A 23,739-nucleotide genomic window follows, 5' to 3' on the forward strand; every position below is an offset into this window, starting at 1 on the left:
AGGGCTGCTAGGATAAACCCCAGCAGCCGACTGGGCTGCGTCCTTAATAACGTTCCATTCACGTTCCTTGATATACATAACAGTTCGTAAAGACTTTACCTCACACTCCTCTGGGGCCGTGTTATGCATCAATAGGCCGCTCCCTGTGTGTTCAAAAACCTCCCAATTGTCATCTCCAGACCACTTTACCCGTGGAGAATAGGCGCAATACACTCTACCATCTGATTTACAGACCAGGTAGAGGGCTCTAGCTGGCACGCGCTCAACCTTCTTTGCTCTCTGTGCACACATTTTTCGTGAAGTGAAGAGAATGCCTTGATTATTTCCTAGCCGTCGATATGTTGCGAGTAGTAGATGTTGTTACTCAAAGTGAGACAATAACGCGTAGTTCTTAGTAGCTACTTGCTATTTGGAAAATCAGTCGCAGCTATTGTTCTTATACACATATCCTAATGCTGTGAATATTATAACTACTTATCACAGACTCCTAGAAGACCTTTGTTACATGGTTGTCTTAGTGCTATTTTTTATTTGTTTTAATGCACACCTAACAAAGCATTCGCAAACGGCAAATAAGTATATCTTATAGTAGCTATTTCACGCTTTATGTAAGAGCAGTTTGCGGTGTGCCGCGATGCATTTCGATAATTCGTTTAGTAAGAGGTTCTATCAACGGAATATAATCTGTACTATCTCTCTGCATTAGCGGAGCGTTCCCTTTTGTTGAATGACCTAGCAGTTATTTTCTTTGATAGGTTCCTTCACAAAGATGTATGCCTGCAGAATCGTACCTCTACACTGCATGTCTGTGAGAAATTTTAATTCTAGCTGTTGCAAAGGAATACAAAGGGCAACCTGTCGCCTTTATGTAATATTAATTAAGTGCTATACTAATAATTTGCCCTGTCGATACAGTAGTAGTAGCTGTAATATTAGGTATTATGATAACACCTTGCTGCTTTTCCCTTCTGCGTATACCTGTGATTGTACGCCAAGCTTCCATTGGCTATTTCTTCCTGGGTTGCTCTCTGCTAGAACAATGTCAGAAGTCACGTATATTCTATCTTCTGATGTGTTGCAGGTTCTAAATGGATCTGTTGTGCCCGCAATATACCGCGAACCTTCAACATTTGCAGTACGCGAGGTCATTGTTCCCTTGGTGGTAAGACCTAGCTTCCAAGCTACCATCTTCACCAGTGGCCGCAATGTGGCTAAGCTTGCAGTTATAATAGACAGACCCATCTCAATTGTTGACCAAATCGCAATATCAAGAGTAGACCCTAAGAACAGTTAGCAGCAGGAAATAGTGACAAGCACGAGACACAGAACGTTACGTACACAGAAAATCCGGGTCTTTGAACTTGGGGAGGTATCCAAACCTCACAACAACAGCGGTGCTCGCCCTAGTCGCATTCGTTAGCAAGTTGAGAATAATTTACTCTCTCTCAGTAAAGGATGTAGTAAGGAAACTCACAAACAGCCCATAGTAACAAGTACTATAAGGGCAACTTTGGCTCGTGTTTGTAGCTGCAAATTCCAGATCACAAATGCAGGCAAGATCGCAAACGTAAAGTCAGTAATCACGCTAAAAGCGCTATAGACATAGGCGAGTGCCATAATCACGTTCATTTCCAAGCACCGGCCTGACTGATTCTTATCCCAGTACAACGAAATGGGCTGGCATTGGAAAAGAGTAACAAAGAAGAATGTTAACCCAGCAATAATAGTGCAGAGCGATGCACTATAAATAATCCAAGAATGGATTCTCTTTGTTGTAATGCGAAGCAAAAACCATGCAAAAGAAAGCTTGCACACTACCATAGTGAGGCTAAAGAAGAGGTAGCAGAACCACCAATACTGCCGACAAATTTAGCCCTTATCGCATATAGTGAATTGCAAGACGTGGCAGGTGTGTTACCTTCATTGCAGATTCAATATCGTGCTGCTCCAGGTTGGCCATATGCTGCCCGGTGCCGTGGTAGACGCCGCAGTTGGACATGGTGCAGTACACAATGAAGAAAACCTAGGAAGTTAGCATATCTAATAGTTGATGAGCGCTTCCAAGTCTCTGCTATGCTTTATAGCGAGGCATACCGTAGCAAGCACCATAGTCCAATCATCAAGTCCAAAGGCTTTGACTAAAACGGCGCGTGTATAGCATCGCAAAATCACGATAATCCCAGCTAGAACACAGAATGTGATATTAACGCCCAGTAAGTCTGGCCCTCGGTTTTCATACAAGCTCGCCATTATTACTGAAAAGCATTAATATTAAGACAATAGAAACAAACCAAACAGTATATAGTAAAAGAAAGAATTACAAGCTGGGTTTTGGCATTTTGGCTTTCGGCATTTGAAGAGAGAATTAAAGTAATAGGAAAGCCAGGAGTGGGCCAGCCCCTGGGCCAAGCGTGAAGAAACAACATGTGGCGTTCTGGGCATCCGGCCACACTAGTCTGGAGAGCCAAACACACCGTCCAATATCATGTTGTTGTGTTCAGCCGCTATTGTCTAATACAAAAACGGACAGCAAATCCGTTTGCCAAACATGCAGCCGCCGTTTCAGGCATTCGTTAGCCAGGGTGGCTGCAGAGGAGCCAATCATACCTTGCACAGGAAGCAAGTTAACTGACATTTGGTCCAAGCATGCTGCCAATCTTGCCGAGGTTAGTTTAGGACAGTGGGAAACCCCATCTACGGGTTGTTGTTCTCACCTGGTCAGGTTGATGAAACGAGTCAGTTTTCGTATGTTGGGGGAATCCCGAGTTTAAATACCCTCGAGGGTGGCCTCATCTGACCTTGACCGACGACTAATGCCTGATTTAGGCTATCAACCTCTTATATATAGCTAACCCGATAGATGCGATAGTAAATGAATGGGACTTGCTCAACTCCAAGCAGTCAAAAATGGAGCACTGGCCTAACAAGCCCAAACAAGTTGCGCAGCGTGGAGGGGTTAGACACCAGACTATTGCTGTAATCCATAAATAACCGTCTCTTCCCTTCTTTGTTTCTTCACCATCATGTTAAAGCACTCACCCAAAAACTCCGTTGCTGTTCCACGCACCCAGAAATAGAGTGATAGGAGACCGGATTCCCCCGCCCTAGCGCGGCACCCAAGAGACATGTTCAGACCTACAAAGCCGCGTTCCTTCGTGGATATAATTATGGATTGCAATCGCTGCACAGGACGCACCCCGGGAGCCGTACTTGGAGTTCTGTTCAATTGCTTAGTTTGACTTTTGCATCTCTCGATATAAATAGCAGGCAGAACAGTAGAGTTGTAAGAGTTAATTACAATGGCTCTTCGCGAAAATAAGCAAAAACAACTCTTCATACAGCGATCCATAATCTTAAGGGCGTCTCAAAATTCACCTTGTGTAAATCTAACAAATGTTTACAATGATAAGTGGTGGCTTTGGACGTGGTGTATTGGGCAACACAGGAATGCGTCTGCTACTAGGGTTAACGGTCGTCAAAAGTTAAACCGTTACTATCTTAGCCGGTTCACACACAAAGAACAGTACTGCAACCTTCTTAAGCAGGTACTAAAACACGTGAGAGATGACGATTAGAAATCTTGTCTCGTGACACTTGTAATCGTGGACAGCTTTGCCAAGACTGCTAAATATTGTTGCAGGATGTGACAGGCCCCTGGTCTAGCTCTTTCTGGTGGCAATGCCGCTTTATCCGTCCCACCTTGCCGCTTCTCGTGCCACAAATTTGGGGGTGTAGCAGGTGGTGCAATACGGCGAATGTTAATGAGTGTCTTGGCAGTTGGTGGCTGACCTAGCCTCCATTCTTGAATTCAAAAGTTCGCTTTCCAACCCTCAAACCCTTGTATGAGCTTTGGACACACAACCTGCGCAGCAAGGGTTGATCGGATTGCGGCAACGACATGTGCAGATCGCCCGTCTTGGCGTTAATTCATCGCAACGAGCCAGCCCGCGATATCAGGACTTGTCTTTTCTGCATTACTGCAAATAGCTGCATGGCTCTTTACAGACGATCTCGTAAACGGGTCAAGAATGCGCAAGCTGCTACATGTTGAGTCCTAAGTAGATTGTCTTATCTTAACAAGTTGAGGTACGTGGAACTTGTGTGCTACTTTTCCCTTGGACGTCTTTCGACGCATGTGCCTCTGCCGTAATCACCGCGGGCGTTTTCGATCGGGACAACAGCAATGTGGACTTTAGACAGTTTTTCAGTCGTATTATCGTACCCGCTAAAATTCTTGGTTGCGCGTATTTCGTACGATGTCTTCACCCTCCAAAGGCAGTCCTGGACTGGGACTCAGGTTGACGACGGGAGATCGGCTGAGAAAGACAAAAGGTGCCTCATTTCTTGATATGGTGTGTGGTTGTGAATGGTTCAATGGTGCAACATGGCCAATTGAACGAACTAGGAAGGAGAAAGCACGGACACGGCCGAACGGCAACCCCAGATCCGGATATGGCGGCTTGCATACATGTGTACAGAGACTAGACGCTATTATTGACCACGTCCACACGCAGGGTTGCTGGTTATCTATCTGAATGTATGGGGTATTGCCGGATCTTTTCTGCAATATTTGGCTTAGCATCAATGACAACAGTGTTGGTGTGCGCCCAAAAGCCATCCTTTTAGACACTGGTGGCGGGCAAATTCAGTTTACCTTGACATCTACATCTACATATTTTCCCGATGTGGTAACTTTTTGGGGAAGAACTTTTGATTGAACTTGCCGATACTACCGGTTTTTTCAGGCAATCATGTCGCTCAACGAGACAGACTTATCATTTACTACCAGATTTGTCAAGGATCGTTTGTTATTCGAATCATTGTGGCGTACTGTCTAACTAAGGAGGGGAATTTTGATAGGTTTCTCTTCAACTGAAAGACCAAAACGAAGTCGCCCCTATGCCATCTTTCGTAGCATGGGGCTGTCCCCCTTGCCCTTCGGGTTGGGATGATATATGATGCTGTTTCCTCACTCTGTCGTGTATTCCTAGTTTGCATCTAGACAGTCGGACCTTACAGGATGTGTGACTAAACTTCTCTTAACGGCCATTAGGTTACTGCTGCATTTGAAATGGTACTCGGCCTTAGGTCTCGCAAGGGGGACTCGGGAGATGGCAACATCGAACCAGTGGTGGTAAATGACAGCTCCTCGGAGAAACACGGCCTGGAGGACGCCAAGTCAGCGCAGCCCGAGCGTACAGAGCTGGAACACTCTCACCTCACTGATGAACAGGCCGCTCGTCGATTGAAACTCTTTCGAGAAGCCGCTGAAAATGACCCGAATATTGACGTTGACGACCTCGGTGCGGTTGACTATGCCGTGGATGGGCATGATGTTAACAAAGAGAATCAACTAGTGGATGAACTCATGGAGAACTCACCTTATCCAGAAGTATGCACTCAGTTTGAATCCAAGTGTTTTCTCTATGGACCAAGTCTATCTGCTAACCATGTATCCTTAAGGTTCGTGCTGCGGTTCGAAACTATGACGTTGACCTGCCGGCCAACACGATTCGTGCCTGGATTATCGGGATGCTCATGACGACGATATTCTCTGGAATCAACATGCTCTTCTCGCTTCGTCAACCATCAATATATATCTCTTCCTACGTGGCCCAGCTTGTTGCATATCCTGTCGGCGTCGGCATGGCTAAAATTCTCCCCAACAAGGAGTTCAACATGTTTGGACTCAAGTTCAACCTAAACCCTGGGCCATTCAACTTCAAAGAGCATGGCCTCATTGTACTTATGGCAAATGCTGCTTATGGCAGTGGGGCGTCATATTTCACCGACATCCTTACCGCCCAAAAGGCCTTCTACGGCTTTGACTTTGGAGTCGTTTACGCAATTTTGTTAGGCCTCACAACCCAGGTTATTGGATTTGGCATGGCTGGCCTCGTCCGTATCTGGTTAGTTGAGCCGGCAGCTATGATTTGGCCAGCAGACCTCGTCAATGTCGCCTTCATGTATACTCTTCACGATCATTCCAAGACTGACCCTGCAAAGACAAATGGCTGGTCCATTAGCAGGTACAGGTGGTTCTTGTATATATTCGTGGGCGCCTTTTGCTGGTATTGGATCCCCGGATTTCTTTTCCAGGCGCTGAGCGTTTTTGTCTTCCCGGTCTTCATAGCGCCGAACAACGTTACTGTGAACAAGGTTTTTGGAGGCTGGACAGGCATGGGTCTGTTACCAATTACCTTTGACTGGACACAGATTGCGGGCTATGCTGGATCTCCGTTAATTCCGCCCTGGCATGCTATTGCTAACACCTTGATTGGTGTTGTCACCTTCTTTTGGATTACCTGCGCTGGTCTTCACTGGACAGGGACATGGTATGCCGATTGGCTTCCCTTTAGTGACGATACCTCATGGGATAATACGCAAAATCCGTACAACGTTTCACGAGTTTTGACTCCAGAAAATACCTTGGACGTTAAGAAATACGAGGAATACTCTCCCATCTTTCTCTCAACGACTTTTGCAATGGCATACGGTTTATCTTTCGCAAGTATTATCGCACTCATTTTCCACGCCGCGCTATTCCATTCCAAGGAGATCTGGCTTCGCTGGCGTGACAAGGAGCATGCATTGGATGATGTTCACGCTAGAATGATGCGCAAGTACCCTCAGGTACCACAGTGGTGGTTTGGGCTAGTATTCCTCGTCATGTTTGCCCTCTGCTTTGTGACCTGTTATGTTTGGGATACAGGTTTGACGTGGTGGGCAGTCATCCTGGCCATGATAATTGCGCTCGTCTGGCTCATACCAATTGGAATTGTTCAAGCTGTCACCAATATACAGCTTGGACTGAATGTTTTTACCGAATTCATCATCGGTTACATGTTACCAGGACGCCCCACGGCCATGATGATGTTCAAGACATACGGCTACATTACAATGACGCAGGGCCTTGCTTTTGTCGCCGATATGAAACTTGGTCATTATCTCAAACTGCCTCCCCGAACCATGTTTTTTGGCCAAATTGTTGCTACCATATGGGCAGTTTTTGTTCAGATTGGCGTATTTTACTGTGAGTTTCAGGTACCAAATGCTACGTAACACCTAACGAGAAACGGTTTCTAACATGTGAATCATTCAAGGGGCCATGGGCTCACTCAAAGATGTTTGCACGCCACACGCCGTCGCCCACTTTACCTGTCCTAACGGTTCTGTTTTCTTCACGGCGTCTGTCTTATGGGGTCTCATCGGCCCTGCGCGTATTTTCTCTGGCAAAGGAATCTACACGAGCCTGCAGTACTTCTGGATCGTGGGTGCGGCGTTGCCAATTTCGTTTTGGCTGATTCGAAGAAAGTGGCCCAACAGCTTTGTTCGATATCTAAATGCTCCGGTCATCTTTGCTGGTAGTGGATTGATCCCACCCGCTACACCATTGAACTACGTATCATGGGGAATCGTGGGATTCATATTCAACAGATGGATTCGGGGCCGCTGGAGAGGTTGGTGGGTACGATTCAACTACGTCACCTCGGCTGGTCTTGATAGCGGACTTGCTATTTCTACTATCATTATCGTCTTAACTCTAAGTCTTACCAATACAGCCGCACCAAGCTGGTGGGGTAATAATGTTGCTGGCACGACGTTGGATGCCAACGATGCCGCCTTCAACAAGGTCCTTGAACAGGGCCAGACGTTTGGGCCGAGAACCTGGTGAGTTGGGGCAGACGCATGGATGGGAAGCGACAATGAGAGCCAGTCTCTTTGGGATCAATCCCTTCACTTGGGATATTGTCGGGACCTCGCAGAAGCCCTTAGCATTAGGAACAGTTTGGTTGCTGCCGTGATAAGCAAACACGGCGCACAACGCTCATGGACTTTTATCTTAGTTCTTTCTCTCCTCTCAGCTGAACATGTCCTATAGCCGCGGTGTGAACCGTTAAATCTCTTATGGCATAGCTACCATTGCGATATGTAACGTTCAGTAGTATTGTAGGCTTGTTAGAAACATTGAGAATGGTTTATCCCGGCCGCAACAAAAGAAAAACGTCATGCAAGTTACTGCTTAATCCGAGATCCGATTTCTGCGAAGAAGTTACACGCATCTCTCAACTTGCCTGGCATTGCTACCATCTCAGTCCTGCCTCCACTATTCACGACCAAGTGGCGCATGTCGTGCTTGGAGTATGTTGTCCATTTAGCTGAGTTGGCAACACGATATGTATTGGGGTCCAAGGTTCGTATAAAGCTGGTCCAATATGCTTGCGCGATCGCAACAGCCTGTGAATTGGACATGCCCGGGTAATAACTCCTCGGGGCTTGTCCATGTGTATTATTTGGACCAAAAATAGCATGTACCTCAACCGTATGTGGCACGCCTACACCATCTGCTATTTGAGCAGGGTCCTCTACATTCCATTGGTATGCCCACGACGCTGTTTCTCCATGAGAATTGTACTGGTGGTTGATGTACAACCCAGGACACTTGTATCTCATATCCCCGTATGCTGCGCTCACCTGCCTCCATCGACAGCCTGGCTGAGGACAGGATGTGTTTGTGTTAGGGTACAGCCTGTCAATAGCTTCCAAATCATTCAAGCTGAGAAATGGAAACTGGTCATGGAGGAATGTGTTCATCTGTGGCATGGTGGTGGTGTCTCGCGGGGCAAACACTGTGCCCCCGTTGGTGTCATCTCCAACAATAACTGGTACACGCACAAAGTGGCCGTTCTTATACGCGTCGTACGTAATTTCAGAAATAAAGTCTCCATCAATGACCGGGTTCCAAGCAAATAATTGTGGGTTTTGTGCACCCGGAAGCGGCTGCAAATTGACGTTGGCAGACTGTAGTTCCTGGGATGACTTGGACCGTAAGCAAGCCAGGCTATTCGTGGTGGCACATCCGGCACGGATAGCAAACGAGTCGTACAAATATTGGGACTGGTTCACTGTGAGAAGAGTTGAAAAGGAAACAGACTCTGCAGCGGCGCCGACAAAGAGGCCGTGGTTGTTGCCTCGGTCCCGAGTCAGATGGTACGAGACACTGGCAGCGCCAGCTGAGTCGCCCCCAATTACAACATGTCTTGGATTACCCCCAAACTTGTGAATGTGTTTTTGTATCCATTGAAGAGCCTTCACTTGGTCCCACAGTCCATTGTTTGGCGTAATCTGATTTCCGTTCGTCAAAAAGCCGTAAGGTCCTACTCGATAGTTGAAGGTGACAACAAGAATAGAGCGATCACTTGCTTCGATGAGGCCGCTGCCGTTGTAATTGCTGTTGGAATTGGACACAAACCCTCCTCCCTGTATGAAAAAGAAAACTGGCAGCTTAGAGGTTGCAGTCGCCTGAGTCGGTGCGTACACGTCGATGAATAAGCAGTCTTCAGATTGTGACTCGAAAGTCTCATTGTTTGCAGGTGAACCCGTTCCGAGGCAAATCAACCCGTGCTAAATCAGTCATTGTAAGTTTGCACACACAGAAGTCATATTCTGTTAGAGAGCGCTTACTTTATCGGCTTGCTGAATTCCATGTATAGAACTTGGATCGGACGGAGGTTTAAAACGCATGTTTCCAATGGGTGGGGCTGCATAACGCAAACCAAGCCATTGGCTTATGCCATTCCCGTTGTTCACTCCGTTGTATTTGGCGTACCCGAGATCAACAAGAGGGGCCACTGCATAGATTGCAAAGAATGCAAGCAATAATAACAGCCGCTCGCATTGTATATCTTTGTACGCGCATATTTCTCACGAAACAAGCAGAGAAAGTTCTCGCTACCAAGCTGAGTCTTTCCAAAATGTTGATATAATACAGGTTGATGGATTATTGCAGTCTACGGAGTATTTCGGTATGCAATTCTAGGCGCCTAAATTGCGGTATCATCGACCAAGTGCCGCTAATTCCAAAGACCCTAGTCTGCTTGGTTGTGAAGTCAATCGGCTTGGGATCTGCCATGTAACCCCGCGGTTTATTCTCGAGGTGGTGCGAGGTCACCGACGCCATGACAGGGTTTGTCGGACACATAAATCGCCGACATGAAAAGCAGAAGCCGGACCAAACCCAGACAAGAGGTTGCAAGCGGGGCATGGCCGAGACGAGGCCGAAGATATGTTTGGCAAGATGGTGGCAGGGTGCATTTCAGTCGACACTGTGATCAGTGCTTTGGCAACCAGAACGTGCCAATGTGAGTTGTGAGCATTAGGACGGAGACTTCCATGTAATGTCTGTCCCTGGACATTAGAATCCTGATTGTGAAGATTGATGTTATTCATGCGACGCTGCCTAGTTGGTGATTGCTTTCGTCTGTTACACTACAAAAGACGCGCTAGGGACGGATACTCTTGAAACTCTTCGTAATATCAGTGATTGCAGTCTCAACTGGTAACCTTTCCATGGAACTTGCGCCATAAAACCCATGAATCCCGCTTGTGCGTGTCAGAACGTATTGTGCATCTTCTGGACTGGCTATTGGTCCTCCGTGGCATAACACGATAACATCGGGGTTGATAGCAACCGCAGCATCGCGAATCTTTTGAATAAGCAAGACGCACTCGTCCAAGGTCTTACCCGACGTAGCACCAATTGATCCACTGGTAGTGAGCCCCATGTGCGCAACAAGGACATCGGCACCTGCGCGAGTCATCTTCTCGCTCTCTTGCACATTGAATACATACGGAGTTGTGAGCAAGCCCATCTTGTGAGCCATTGCTATCATGTCAACCTCCAAGTCGTACGACATTCCTGTTTCTTCCAAGTTGGCACGAAACTGGCCGTCGATCAGTCCTACCGTGGGAAAGTTCTGCACACCAGCGAAGCCCATGTCGTGTAACTGTTTCAAGAAGAATGGCATATTTCTTAACGGGTCAGTGCCGCAAACGCCTGCGACAACTGGTGTGGATTTAATGACCGGCAGCACTTCATTGGCCTAGTTCGGGTTCATCAGCATGTCCGGCGTCAACTGGGATTGATCTTTAACTCTTACCATGTCGAGCACAACATCGTTCGCATTTCCGTAAGGCATGAGACCAGCCAGTGATCCTCTACCGGCCATTCTAAACCGACCACTGTTGTAGATGATGATTAGATCGCCGCCGCCTTCTTCGATGAACTTTGCTGAGAGCCCGATTCCAGCACCAGCGCCAACAATGGGTTTGCCTTGGTCTATTTGCGACCGGAGTCTGCCCAAGATCTCCCTTCTATTTGTGGGTGGCGACATTTTACAGAGACAGCAAGAATGAGCCGTTTCGGTTGTGTAACAAACAAGAAGGTGTGAGATGGCTTGCCCGGCATGAAAACTTGCAGGAGAGGTCAACGTCTGTGTGATGTGAATCGTCTGACGAAGAAGAGTCGTCGCCAGGTCGACTGGTGGGTCATAATCACTTCAGTCACAAATGTGCCCTGGACTTCGTTGATTGCATCTGAGCGCTTATTGGCTTCTGGGGAAGGGCAGTTGAGTTCAAGGAGCTACGTACCGGAGCTTAACTTGCCCACGGTCCCCGCATTTCGAGGGGCTTTGGGCATCGAACATGGAACAACGAGACTGGATTGGTTTGATTGGAGCCTCCTCAACCAGGTGTCTCATCACTTCCCCCTCACGAAATGACGAGCTTTTCTGGGCACGGCATATAATACACTTTCAAGAACTAGTAACCCTTTGCTAGTGGGATACCCGAAAAACACAGTTACATCTTATAAATGCCTCGGGCGAGGAAACCATATCATCTCAATAGTAGCCTTGACCATTTGACTGCCGTGGCGGCAATTGTGTTTGAGTTTGTTTGACTCTCTCAATCCACTAGTCTGGCCATTTCTCTGCCCACGATTACATCTCTCACACATCATTCTCAACGAAATCTACATATAACCTAGCTCGCCTCGGGGAACTCGAGGGGACTCACTCACCACAATGGAAGCAACGGTGGCTGTTATTGGAACTTGCGATACCAAGCTAACAGAGTTGCTATTTCTTCGCGATGAAATCGAGAAAAATGCTGGCACCAATGCCATCCTGATCGATGTCGGCAACAAACCCACCCCCAACGACAACATCTACCTTTCTGCGTCGGATATACTGTCAAAGTATAGCCCGGGTGTTGATATTTCTCAACTGACCCGCGGTGAATTCATTGAAAGGATGTCTGACTGTACGGCAAAAGCTGTCCAAGAATTGTATGCCAATGATTCTATTCATGGCATTATTTCTGCTGGTGGCTCTGGCGGGACGGCCTTGGCTTCAACTGTAATGCGCCTTGCTCTTCCCATAGGGTTTCCGAAACTTATCGTCTCTACTATTGCGAGTGGCGATACAGGTCCAATTATCGGAGAAACAGACATTACTTTAATGTACTCCGTAGTTGATATTGCTGGGTTGAACCAGCTTCTTCGTGGGATTTTAGGAAATGCAGCAGCTGCCATCGCTGCAGCGGCCAAGTCGTACGCGAATCGAGAAATCATTCAGAGGGATAAATTCAACTCTAAAAAGCGCGTTGCTATAACCATGTTTGGAGTTACGACACCGGGAGTTAATGCTATTAGGGATTATCTGGAGTCTAACTTTCCAATCGAAACATACGTCTTCCATGCTACCGGACACGGCGGCAAGGCCATGGAGCGCCTTATACGAAATAACCAAATAGACGCCGTGATTGATTTAACGACGACCGAAATTTGTGACCTGGTAATGGGTGGAGTAATGTCTGCTGGAAACGAAAGACTCGATGCTGCGACAGCTGCTGGCATTCCTAACATTGTATCACTTGGTGCATTGGACATGGCAAACTTTGGATCCAAGTCGTCAGTGCCCGAGAAATACAAAAATCGTACTCAGGTACAGCACAATCCTATAGTAACACTTGTTCGATCGTCCGCCGACGACTGTAAAGCCGTGGCTGAGTTTATCTGCCAAAAGCTTAAGAAATCCGTCAATACCACTCTAACACAAGTATGGGTACCTAAGGGCGGCATTAGCATGCTGGCAGTTCCTGGCGGCCCCTTTTACGACGAGGCCGCAGATGCAATTCTCTTTGGAACTATAAATACAATGCTTGAGGGTACAGGAATTAAGGTGGTAGAAGATCCAGGTCATATAAATGACCTAGAATTTGCAAGGCGAGTTGCGAAAGCCCTCTTACAGTTAATGCAATTCTCTGAGTAGCAAGAGCCAGTGTGAAGCTTTAGGTTACAAGTTTAACGTTAACACATAAAAGCTCCTACGTCTATAAAGGTTACCACTGCTAATGAGTCTCTGTTAAGAAAGCTCACGCACTATCCGGTTATTACCTGGCCAAGCGCATTTCAGTTGTCTGATGTTAAATACAAAAGGTACTTACCATTATATAATTTCTTTGGTGCGCCTGTTTGCATTAGACCCAAGGATAAACTAAACTGAACTGAACTGAATTCCTGGCTGGTTTCAGACGCTTATCTACTAAATTATTACATTAAACCTGGGTCTTACAAGTCCGATATCAAGGCGAGACACAACATTCACAACAGACTATATCAAGAGTCCAAAACTGCATAAAGAGGCTACGAGAAGAAGAAAATAACTAACTTGTGGCTACAAGCAGTACATGATAGCCCAGAGACTTCTTCGATTGGTTGACGAATGCGGAGAGGCATGTCATCCACTTGTACATATGCCCACACAACGTAGGTACCAATGCCATGTAGCGCAACAGAACAAGCTGGCGAATTCTAACCAGATAACACGCCACCCCAATGTGACTCAGGTTCACGCTCACGCTCACGCTCCCAGGAGCAGAAAGAGGCTGAGGGCATTAGCGCCACCACAGGTGGTGGTTGAGTCTCCGGCGCAGGCCTTGTTGCAGCTGGTCGCGGCAATGGCCGCGCCGTTGTTGTCAATCGAGTTGCCGCAGAAGCACTGAGAACCAAACTCGGTGCCGGCATACTTGTAGCCAGCGGCAGCGCAGGCATCCTGGCACTTCTTGTTGGTATTGCCGGCTAAGTTTAAGGAGGTGCTCAGGGTGCGGGAGTTGGTAGCGTCAGAGTAGCAGCCTTTGTTCTGCCAGGTTGGAATGGCCGAGAAGATGCGGATGGCGTTGCTGCCGCCACACTTCTGCGCACTGTCTCCGGCGCAGTCCATTGTGCAGCCGGCCGAGGTCACCAGCGGCTGTTGGGGGGCGCTTCCGCACCAGCACTGGCTGCCAAACTCGACACCTGAGTAAGCGAAACCGGCGTCATCACAGGCTTTGCTGCACTTGGCTGGGGTGTTGCCAGCCAGATTGATCATGAAGGGCAGCACACGGGCACTAGTGCTGTCAGTGAAGCAGCCTAGGTCCTTAACCTGCGGGTCCGGCGCAGTGCCGCAGGAACCAAAGCCAGTCTGGCATCCCGTACCACAGTGCAGGTCGCTGCTACCACAGTATCCGAATTGGGAGCAGCATGGTCCAAAGCCCGAGGCCACGCAGACGGACGATCCATTGAAGGCGCCGCAGATGCCGTCCGTCGAGGGGGAACCAGCAGCTCGCACTTGGAATGCATGGACATTGCTAGTTGGCTCCTAGAGCAAGGGGAAACCACGTTAGCTGTATGTTGCCGTGAATCCACATCAAATGAGAGTGCAAATTACATACAAATACCGAGGAGGGCATGGCTCGCACGGCCATGGCGGCGGAGACGAGCACGACAACGCTGGAAATCATGGTTCAGGTCCTTGACAGCGATAATCTATATTCTGTAAACGCTACTTTGCAAGACGAGGGAGAGTTTGCTGATCTAAGGTTCGAGTGAACAGGGAGTTGCGTGAGCCAGAAATCTAGTTGAATCTGTCCCAACTGTGATGGGACGCCAACTTTATACATGAGATACACACACCTTAAGCTCGTGGTCTAGATTCTATGTACATAAGTACGTGGCAATAAACCATCATAAAGCAAGTGTCGTTGGGCGGAAAACTCTACTAGTCTATAGAGGCTGTCAATAGCTTCACCAACGACTCAGAACATGAACGAAAGTGGCGTGTGAGAAGATGCTCCTTAGGTGTCCGAGGAGCCGGCGGACCCTCGACAAGGTCTGCCCCATTCTATACTGATCTATCGTTCATTAGCCGCGTCTCTGAGACCAGGACAACGATGCTGCGCCCCCCCGGTTGAATAACGCTGGCACGAAGCGAACGAGGACCTTGTAATGGGAGGCCGGGCGGCACTCTCAGCCTCAAGGCCCAGGCCGGGCTTTATTGACTATATTGACTTCAGCTCGTTGCGTTTGATATCCACTCTCCCTAGGCTAGGAGAGTTGTTGACATTTGAACACCGTTAGTGGCAGCTTTATCGAGCCAATGTACGTAGCTGCCATCCTCCCTAACCAAACCAGACAACAGCATGAATCAATGAATCTTTCCCCTATGGATCTATATTAAACCCCTGATCTAGTAGTTTGACACGCTACAAGCTTTAGTTTTAGCGCTATTTATTGTAACTCCAGGCGGGCGTTGCGACTGTCACTCCTAGCATCTATTAGCACAGTTACTCGCATGACGAGTAGAGGTCTAGTGCCCGTCTCCTTGCGCACCTTTGCACCGTATACAGCACTCATTGTCTCTTTTATTTCTTGCCAAATACACCTAAGTCCACACGAAATAGCCCACCGCACGCAAATGACAACGGTACTTACTCGATACTAGACTATCTGGTTCCCAAGAATATACACAAAGCTTTGACTCCATCTATTACAACGCTCTAAAACAATCAAGGTTAACAGTGACGCCAATAAACCTATTTTATATGATGGCCGATAAAAGACTTAAGTTTAGAAAATTAAGACGGGCAAGCTCCCTCCTGCCACATCTTGACCGATCGCACAATCATGCCGCGGTTTTTGGCCTCTCCCCAACTCGGTAGCCACGTATCCTTGGCATCCCAAAAGTCACGCATGGGCGCCGAGCTGCCATCAGACCAGGGCTTCCCGCCCAGTTTATCGCTGTGTATAGTCGTTAGTGCTATTCTCCTATCTGCTAAACGGCAATTATTCCCGTATGCGCGGGAATAACGTCGGGGATATCAAAAGAGGCAACCTACGGGAACCAACCGTTGGTGGAGCCAACGGCTACGTTGAGAATGAGGTAAAATGGTTGGTCAAAAGGCGTGTTGGAGCGACCCGTTTGGCTCCATGTGTCCTTGTAAACCGTCTTGTTAACAGTGACACCAGCGAACTGCCCGTATTCCCACATGTTCTTGTTCTTGGTAAAGTCGAAAAAAACGATTTGCTGCAGGCGGGAGACGGACCAATAAGGTTAGCACGCGGTGCAAAAAAGAGGATAAAAAGGAAAAGAAAGAGTCTGGTGCTTTAAACAGGAGCCACTTACACGAAGTCTCCCGTCCAGCCAAGTAAATAGGTACTTTTCGTTCCATTCGAGGCCGAAAGTGTGGAATCCATCCGAGTATTTCGTCCGCTTGGAACCCCATTCGCCCTTGCTGAGGCGAAAAGCGTCCGTATCGTACAGCGTGCCCCAGTGCATTGCGGAGCTGACAATGTTATTGCCCAGCGGGTACTTTTCAGCGTCGTTGCCGCGAGACTCCATGATGTCGATCTCACCGCTGCGAGGCCATTCGCCGTAGACTGAGTCTTGAGGCATCATCCAGATGGCAGGCCACATCCAATCGCCCGAAGGCAGCTTCGCTTCTACCTCGACTCGGCCGTACTTGATGGTTTTCTTGCCCGACGTGGTGAGTCTAGCAGAGCGCACTGGATTGATCATGGCACGGCTCGTAGCATTGCTAACCGCCGAGCAAGGATTGTTATAGTTGAGGGTAGAGATTCTCTGTTCTCGTGATGTGCACGTTCCGTCCTGGGTGAGGTTAACAAGGTGTTTATCTAGCATTTGTGCCTCGGTAATTGAGGTAGTGTCGAGAGTTAGTGTCGGAACGATATGCAGGCCCTGCTCGTCAACGTAGGAGTTGGCAGGGTCATTTGTGGTCCAATCAAACGATCCGGTACTGGGAGAATTTACAGTCAGCCGAGTGATTGCCATGTAGGCGGAGAAAACGAAAGACGGAGTGCGACGAACCCGAATCCGTTTAGTTGGACCTCGTGGCTCCAGACTTTCGTGTCTAACTCGGCAAAATGGTCGTCCATAATCAGACAATATTTATTTTGGGGGATATGCCGGACATTGTCCCACGCAATGTAAGCAGAAATACCTACGAAAAGGGTTAGAAACTCCTCAACAGAGGGATAGATTGTTAATGGACTAACATAGAGCGATGAAGACGCCAGAATAAAAGATGATGCTGTCCCAGTTCGTCTCCCGCTTCCACTCCCCAAGCCACGGCTTCTCATATCTGGGGGCATCCTTATTAGTCACTCTGGTCGATAGCCCGTGGTCTTTGAACTCACTCTCCGACTAGTCTCGAACTTCTAAACCGCCGTCGAGGTGCTCCTAATCCGACATTAGTAGTGTTAGGCAAATTTACCAATCAGGTTTGCCACCAACCGTTTAAGACAGTATATGTTGGTGAATGCATTCTGCCTTGGCAGGACGAGAGATGACTTCTAGTTGTAGGCGTAGGCTGAGTAGAGCGCTCCGGCGTCTGTTGAGGCGCGATTGTGTCTTGATCAGAGGCTGGGAGTGCAGCCTGCTCTGGAGCTGGGCCTTCCATGGTAAAGGAGTTGAAGCTTAGAGAGAGTTTGCGAAAATGTCAGAAAGTGTTAGGAAGGTATAGCTCGTTGGAATTTCCAATTGTGATTGTCCGCGCCAGCTATTGTGTCGAGGGCATAGGTATGGGTCTGGGTATTATACTTGACATTTGAAAAGTGGTAATTTACAATCGGTTTTTTATTATTGCCGCCATGATACAGCAGTTATCGGCTTCAGGCGAACAAAAACAGACCATCTTTTAGTAGATGCTTGGCAAGTGCTGGCCCAGACCGATGGTTCGGGGTCCGCTCATGGGAATCTGGACCTTACCAATGCCATGGTACCCCTGGTGATGATCGATGCAGGGGAGAAGCTGAATGCGCCTGGATGGGTCTTGGCATGCCGTAGTTGGCTTTGCCTAACGGGTATTATTGACAGCTCAGGCGGCCATGCCGCCCCGTGGTAAGAAAAGCAGGAAAGGTTACCATAACTGAAGATCCGAACTGTTTGATGCATTGATTTGTCAAGTCCGCATAAACCGCAGTCAATCTCGACATTAGCCACTACCAAGATTTCAGCTATTATTGACCTCCAAGCTTTTTTAGCACTTCATAATGTACGCAGGTAGGTAATAGGAAGCAGAACTTCTTTGGCTCAGATGAGTATACGTACTTGGTGCCTTATCGAGTACACTGTGAAACAAGATACTTGTCACAGCAAAGTCACGCATATGGTTCCTCCGGGTGAAAGGCTCCGGATGTTGAGAGAACCGGCAATGCCTGATGGGAACAGCATTGCGCCACCACGTGCAGCCAGCAAGCCAGGTAAGCAAGCCACTAGACCCGACAAATTTTCCTCATAGACAGGAGGCAGCACGCCACGTCGCCAGATTGGGTAGACAATAGTTGTCAAGTTTGAGTTATGGCTTGGCGGCTGGGGCTCTTACCCGCCCAACTCCCACCGCCACACCGTTTCCTGGCGGCTCTCCTGGATGGATAACACGAACCAAACCTTTGGGTATGGCTATCTGGCAAGTTAACCTCTTGTGCAGGCATCAAACTGAGGAGCCTGAGACTCTGCCGGGACACCAAGGGCAGGGCAGAAAGAGCCTTCGCGGCTATGTACTTCGTGTCAATGTCCATGACAGCACCATTTCTTTGCATTAAAACAGAAACTACGTAGGCATGTGGACTTGACTGGCGGGGAAGGAGAGTCCTGTTCTAGAATGTTTTGACCAGTTTTGGTTATTGTTCTCGGCTACTCCTGCAGACTGCCTCCGTACTTGGGTTCGAGTCAGGGGCTGGCAGCTCCCTCGTGGTGTTTTGGGCGCGACAAAGGCCGGTTGGCCCAATTCAGACTCAACTGTTGTGTCCCTTTTGCCACTGTTGTCCAACGTTCCAATTCCAGAACCAACTGTTGTGGGACTCAGCAGCCCAATGATTGCGACCCCGGCACCGTTATGTTTTTTAACGCCCCATTGGCCAATCAAAGTTACAGGAACCTACAACAACGGTCTGGACTTCGTTAGCAACCATGCGTGCTGCGGGACCGATATCGCTAGTTTGGGATATATAGGAGTTGTGCGTTTGTGTCGAAAAGGTATACAACCAGGTGAGTGGTTAAAACCCGCGTGCTGAAAATATCAGCTAGCCCTGGAACTTGGCGCCCACTTTATTAGAGCGGCAGTTGGGAGCTGTTCAACCCCAAAACGGCCAGAGATCAGCTTACCCGTATGATGGATCCATTGAACTGGACAACGCAGAAGGGACGATCTAGGCAACTCCGACCCGACTCTCGCCCGCTCAGTCAACCATTGATTGCGTATTCTGGCTTTAACCAGCTATCGTCCGTTCCCTGCACGTCTGCCCCAGCGGGACATCAGCCCCAAAGGTGCTTGATTGCTCGGTCTAGTCCGTGCAGCCTCTAACACCTGCCAAGTGGCTCTTTGCTCCTGGGCTGAGACTTCTTGCAGGGTTCTTTTCAGCATGAGCCTGGTGCTGTTCGAGATTTCGATAGTTTGTGACGTTATCGCACTGTTGAAATTTGTAGCAACGGTCATGGAGGACCAGGTTGCACTGCATCTGTGGCGACCGTCGTTGTGTCCTTAGATGGCCCGGTTTAACTTAAAATGTTGCTATATTTGACCAGTCTTCCAAAGTTTGATTTGGGTTGAGATGAGGGATTGACCACAGGAGCTTCTTCCCAAGGTTCAGAAGCAGAACAATAATGGATACCATGGAGCGCTCCTCTCACCAGAAGAGGTGTGACGAAACCACGCTACCTGCCCTCACTCTCATTCGACCGTCTTCAACAAGTTCTACCACCCCTAACAACAGTACTTGGCCGTCCATGCCCAGCCGGCCTACATCCGTGTTCAAGAGAAGTAGCTCTCGATCACCATCAACATCTATTGCGCCATCGCGGCATTCTCAGATCGGTGACTATGATATTCACGATCCCTTCTTGGTAGGTTGACTTGCTTGGAGGGTCAATGTGAAACAGGGGAGGCTGACTGATTACTTCAGATTGTCAAGTATATCGCTCGACGGGCGACCCTGCTTGGGTGGTTCGACGAGCCTGCCGAAATGTCCGTCGTCAACGGCCTCTCGCTCACTGGCGTGGCTATCAAATCCAATGGAAGTTACATCTTCCAGCCTACAGACATCGATCCTCAAGTCTCATCTACCGTATCCAAGCTTGACGCCGAGGCAGTTATATCCATATCATCGGACGCCCTGGTCAGCATCATCAACACCATCTCCCCAACCCAGCGGTCGCTCGTTTGCAATGACACCGGAGCACGAATACCCATCGTGCCTAGTCTCGAGGACGTGACCCCTGAAATGTGCCACTACTCACGAGCCTGTGTTGCCCTAGAGGAACAAGTTGTACTTATCTGGTCCCAAGATGCCAAGAACATAGTTAGCGTGGCCAATAATGTGCAACAGGAGATTCTTCACATTGTAAGTGCCGGTACCTCTTTCCTGCGCCTAATAACTGAGAACTAACTCGCTCCTGAAAGGCACAAACCCCTCTCGAGAACGAGCACGAGGACAATCACGGACGCGCTCTTTCGGACTATACCCAACGCAGCTCGAGCACCGCGCCAGTTGCTACTCCTAATGTCGTCCGCGGAGGGCTTAATGAGAAGAGTGATATCTTCCAGCGAGCTATCGCCCTCGAGGAGAATGAAAGCGATAACGATGACCTTGAGAAGGACGCGCCTGTCCGACCAAAACTCAAGATGCACGCTTTCAAGATCAGTTTTGCTATCATGTTGGTTATTATTACTCAGTCTCTGGGTGTCACAAAGGTATGTTGGCTGACTTGGAGACGGCGCGGATATATTTCGTTGACCACTAACATCTACCGTCTAACAGCTGCTCGGAGAATACTACTGGGATGGAGGTATGGCACGTTTCGGCCTACTTGCCACGATTCCGCCCCTTACTCTCTTCTCACTCTTCTTTTTTATTGTCCTCGTCACCAGTTTATTCCAGCTTCTGCTTCCCGTCGGAGGTTGCCTGAAAAACTCCCGCTTCCATTCCGCCGTTAAGCCCAACCCCAAACGTCATCGAGAGTATGAGCTGCCTCACATCACCGTTCAGATGCCCGTCTACAAGGAAGGTCTCAAGGGCGTTATTGTCCCAACCATGATTAGTGTCATGGCTGCCATTGAACACTATGAGCAGCAAGGCGGCACAGCATCCGTCTTTATTAATGACGATGGCATGCAACTCATCCAGCCTGAGCTCGCCGAGGCTCGCAAAGCCTATTACCGTGAGAATGGCATCGGTTATACTGCCCGCCTACCTCACTGCAAGGTTGGTAACAAGGGTGGGTTCCTGTCTTGGTTCCACAAGTCCGACAACTCGGCTGCAGATTCAACTTTGCAGGACGAAACGCAAATGTCGCCGCAGGAGCGGTCTAACAAGATTGGGTTCCAACGAAAGGGCAAGTTCAAAAAGGCTAGCAACATGAACTACGGCCTCGCCTTCTCAAACCGTGTCGAGGACGAGATAATACGCTTGACTTGCCTAGAGTGCGAGCGGCGTGGATGCACCCAAGATAATTTAACCATTGAAGACGACGATCTTATTTACCAAGAAGCCTTGGCTAACATGCTTGATGAGGACCAGGGCCGCACTTGCAAGTAATCTCCATTCTTTTCTGAACCTGTCATTATGCTGACTGTCACAGGGGCGGAGGGCAACATCCGTATAGGCGAGATCATCTTGATCATTGATTGTGATACGCGAGTCCCTGTTGATTGTCTCTACTATGGCGCTCTAGAAATGCACGAGAGTCCTGAAGTCGCGATTCTTCAGCACGGATCCGGCGTCATGCAAGTAGTCCACAACACCTTTGAGAATGGCAGTAGGTCCCACACCTTTCATTTCCCTGCCTACGTTATCCGCTGACAAGTATAGTCACGTATTTCACCAATGTGGTCTATACGGCCATCAAGTATGGTGTCGGGTCTGGCGATGTCTCTCCGTTTGTGGGCCACAATGCCTTTCTTCGCTGGAAAGCTATGCAAAGCATCTCCTTCGTCGACCCATCCGATGGCCAAACCAAGTGGTGGTCTGATGCCCATGTCTCAGAGGATTTCGATCTCAGTCTTCGCGTTCAGATGGCAGGCATGATTGTTCGTCTTGCAACGTACCATAATGGTGGATTTAAGGAAGGCGTATCTTTGACGCTGTACGATGAGTTGACTCGTTGGGAAAAATACGCATATGGCTGTAACGAGCTTGTGTTCCATCCCTTGTGAGTGATGTCACACTATCATGGCGTGCGACTACTTGCTTACTCTTCTTTTAGCTCTCAGTGGTTCTACAACGGCCCAGTCACGAGGCTGTTCCTCCGCTTCCTTTGGAGCAACATGCCTATTACAAGCAAGGTCACTATTACTGCCTACATCTTTACTTGTATGTCTCATCTCTAATGTTTTAGTGAGAGAGAGATACTAACATCGCCAGACTATGCTATCGCTTCTGGTCTCTTTTTGACAACTGCCAACTACATTATTATTGGTCTTTTCCCCGACGAGCTTGATCACCTCTATATGCCTTCTTGGGGCATCTGGTTGTCCCTTATTGTTGTTTTTAACGGCCTTGGTTCTGTTGCCTTTAGCATGGTACGCCATCAGTTAAAAGAGGAGGTCTTCTGGCGGGCCCTTCTGGAGGCTATTAAGTGGCTCCCCTTCCTTATCCTCTACTTCGGCGGGATAAGCTTAAATTGCGCTAAAGCTCTTTTTTGCCACGCATTTAGCATTAATATCGAGTGGGCTTCTACCGCTAAGGAACCTGGGCCAAGTGGCTTCTTTATTGGTCTCGATAAGATGATTTCCAGTTTCAAGTACACATGGCTTATCTGCATTGCTCTGGCAGCTATGATTATCTACTTTGCTGTCGGCGCACCCTGGGGATACACTATTACTCCTGGCCCACATTCTACTGCTATGGTTGCAATTGTGCCTTTAGCTGTGCAGATATGTAGCGCCTTTTTCTTGCCTCTAGCACTTGGCTTAAACTAATATTTTAAAACGAATAGTAAGAATTTGCTAAAGTAGAATATTATTATTTCACGAAAAAGGTGTGCGTATGCATTTATTTTAGTTAAACCCCTATTTTACATCTTAGATTATCTACACATTTATTATACTGCGTAACATCTAGCGCTATAGCATCTATAGAAGAGAGATATTTAGATTCTTAAATAGATCTATTATATCGTATTGAATGCATCACTGATGCCAACCGTATGAAATCCACCCGATGACAGGCAATACTACGATGAAGTCCGATGCCATGACCATACTACTCTGTTCCATCTTTTGGAACAACTTACAAGAGCCCTTCATGCGAAAGCCAGTCATCAGAAACCGTCAAGCTTGAGACTTTCATTGCAATGTATTTGACTTTCTATGGGAGTGGCTTAGAGAGACTCTCAGATAATCTTCATTTTACCGCTATCACTTGCTCGGTCGATTCCAAAATTGTTGCTCCAAACAACTACAAGTTTGCTGTAGGGAACCGCAGCTCAACCATCAATAACAGTTGAATTGATACTCAAAGCACGTGGCTATCGACGAAATAAACTATCATATCTCGCTCAAGTTAGCTAAAAGCTTGTTATAACGCCAGACTTGGCACAGTGCATTTTTACTTACGAGTGTTAA

At 48.1% G+C, this 23,739-nt stretch overlaps 11 protein-coding genes across 11 annotated transcripts; 5 read left to right on the top strand and 6 right to left on the bottom strand.

Annotated features, from left to right (window-relative positions):
* Positions 1-2,968: 2,968 nt before the first annotated feature.
* On the bottom strand, positions 2,969-3,349 carry VFPPC_09925 (hypothetical protein; the record flags this gene model as incomplete). Its single annotated transcript, XM_018288382.1, has 1 exon — positions 2,969-3,349. One exon carries the CDS (start codon positions 3,347-3,349, stop codon positions 2,969-2,971), a length of 381 nt encoding a protein of 126 aa, XP_018137775.1.
* A 549-nt stretch (positions 3,350-3,898) lies between these two features.
* On the top strand, positions 3,899-4,051 carry VFPPC_16801 (hypothetical protein; the record flags this gene model as incomplete). Its single annotated transcript, XM_018294554.1, has 1 exon — positions 3,899-4,051. One exon carries the CDS (start codon positions 3,899-3,901, stop codon positions 4,049-4,051), a length of 153 nt encoding a protein of 50 aa, XP_018137774.1.
* Positions 4,052-4,225: 174 nt separating this feature from the next.
* Positions 4,226-4,618, bottom strand: VFPPC_16800 (hypothetical protein; the record flags this gene model as incomplete). Its single annotated transcript, XM_018294553.1, has 1 exon — positions 4,226-4,618. One exon carries the CDS (start codon positions 4,616-4,618, stop codon positions 4,226-4,228), a length of 393 nt encoding a protein of 130 aa, XP_018137773.1.
* Positions 4,619-5,071: 453 nt separating this feature from the next.
* Positions 5,072-7,675, top strand: VFPPC_09924 (OPT oligopeptide transporter; the record flags this gene model as incomplete). Its single annotated transcript, XM_018288381.1, has 3 exons — positions 5,072-5,392; positions 5,464-7,033; positions 7,104-7,675. 3 exons carry the CDS (start codon positions 5,072-5,074, stop codon positions 7,673-7,675), a joined length of 2,463 nt encoding a protein of 820 aa, XP_018137772.1.
* Positions 7,676-8,016: 341 nt separating this feature from the next.
* Positions 8,017-9,525, bottom strand: VFPPC_09923 (cholinesterase; the record flags this gene model as incomplete). Its single annotated transcript, XM_018288380.1, has 2 exons — positions 8,017-9,405; positions 9,466-9,525. 2 exons carry the CDS (start codon positions 9,523-9,525, stop codon positions 8,017-8,019), a joined length of 1,449 nt encoding a protein of 482 aa, XP_018137771.1.
* Positions 9,526-10,283: 758 nt separating this feature from the next.
* On the bottom strand, positions 10,284-11,174 carry VFPPC_09922 (TIM-barrel signal transduction protein, predicted; the record flags this gene model as incomplete). The annotated part of the gene is made up of 2 exons (XM_018288379.1): positions 10,284-10,883; positions 10,941-11,174. The coding sequence occupies 2 exons, from the start codon at positions 11,172-11,174 to the stop codon at positions 10,284-10,286; spliced, it is 834 nt and encodes a 277-aa protein (XP_018137770.1).
* Positions 11,175-11,864: 690 nt separating this feature from the next.
* VFPPC_09921 (hypothetical protein) lies at positions 11,865-13,112 on the top strand (the record flags this gene model as incomplete). The annotated part of the gene is made up of 1 exon (XM_018288378.1): positions 11,865-13,112. The coding sequence occupies one exon, from the start codon at positions 11,865-11,867 to the stop codon at positions 13,110-13,112; it is 1,248 nt and encodes a 415-aa protein (XP_018137769.1).
* Positions 13,113-13,703: 591 nt separating this feature from the next.
* VFPPC_09920 (WSC domain-containing protein) lies at positions 13,704-14,622 on the bottom strand (the record flags this gene model as incomplete). Its single annotated transcript, XM_018288377.1, has 2 exons — positions 13,704-14,480; positions 14,554-14,622. 2 exons carry the CDS (start codon positions 14,620-14,622, stop codon positions 13,704-13,706), a joined length of 846 nt encoding a protein of 281 aa, XP_018137768.1.
* Positions 14,623-15,735: 1,113 nt separating this feature from the next.
* VFPPC_16799 (glycosyl hydrolase family protein) lies at positions 15,736-17,577 on the bottom strand (the record flags this gene model as incomplete). The annotated part of the gene is made up of 7 exons (XM_018294552.1): positions 15,736-15,898; positions 15,997-16,184; positions 16,284-16,914; positions 16,986-17,118; positions 17,174-17,259; positions 17,315-17,357; positions 17,412-17,577. The coding sequence occupies 7 exons, from the start codon at positions 17,575-17,577 to the stop codon at positions 15,736-15,738; spliced, it is 1,410 nt and encodes a 469-aa protein (XP_018137767.1).
* Positions 17,578-19,781: 2,204 nt separating this feature from the next.
* VFPPC_09918 (glycosyltransferase family 2 protein) lies at positions 19,782-21,712 on the top strand (the record flags this gene model as incomplete). The annotated part of the gene is made up of 4 exons (XM_018288376.1): positions 19,782-20,021; positions 20,081-20,518; positions 20,578-20,868; positions 20,936-21,712. The coding sequence occupies 4 exons, from the start codon at positions 19,782-19,784 to the stop codon at positions 21,710-21,712; spliced, it is 1,746 nt and encodes a 581-aa protein (XP_018137766.1).
* A 27-nt stretch (positions 21,713-21,739) lies between these two features.
* On the top strand, positions 21,740-23,094 carry VFPPC_16798 (glycosyltransferase family 2 protein; the record flags this gene model as incomplete). Its single annotated transcript, XM_018294551.1, has 4 exons — positions 21,740-21,932; positions 21,986-22,325; positions 22,380-22,486; positions 22,538-23,094. 4 exons carry the CDS (start codon positions 21,740-21,742, stop codon positions 23,092-23,094), a joined length of 1,197 nt encoding a protein of 398 aa, XP_018137765.1.
* Between the last annotated feature and the right edge of the window lie 645 nt (positions 23,095-23,739).

The sequence above is a fragment of the Pochonia chlamydosporia genome, chromosome 4 (assembly GCF_001653235.2).
Source record: "Pochonia chlamydosporia 170 chromosome 4, whole genome shotgun sequence".
Lineage (NCBI taxonomy): Eukaryota > Fungi > Ascomycota > Sordariomycetes > Hypocreales > Clavicipitaceae > Pochonia > Pochonia chlamydosporia.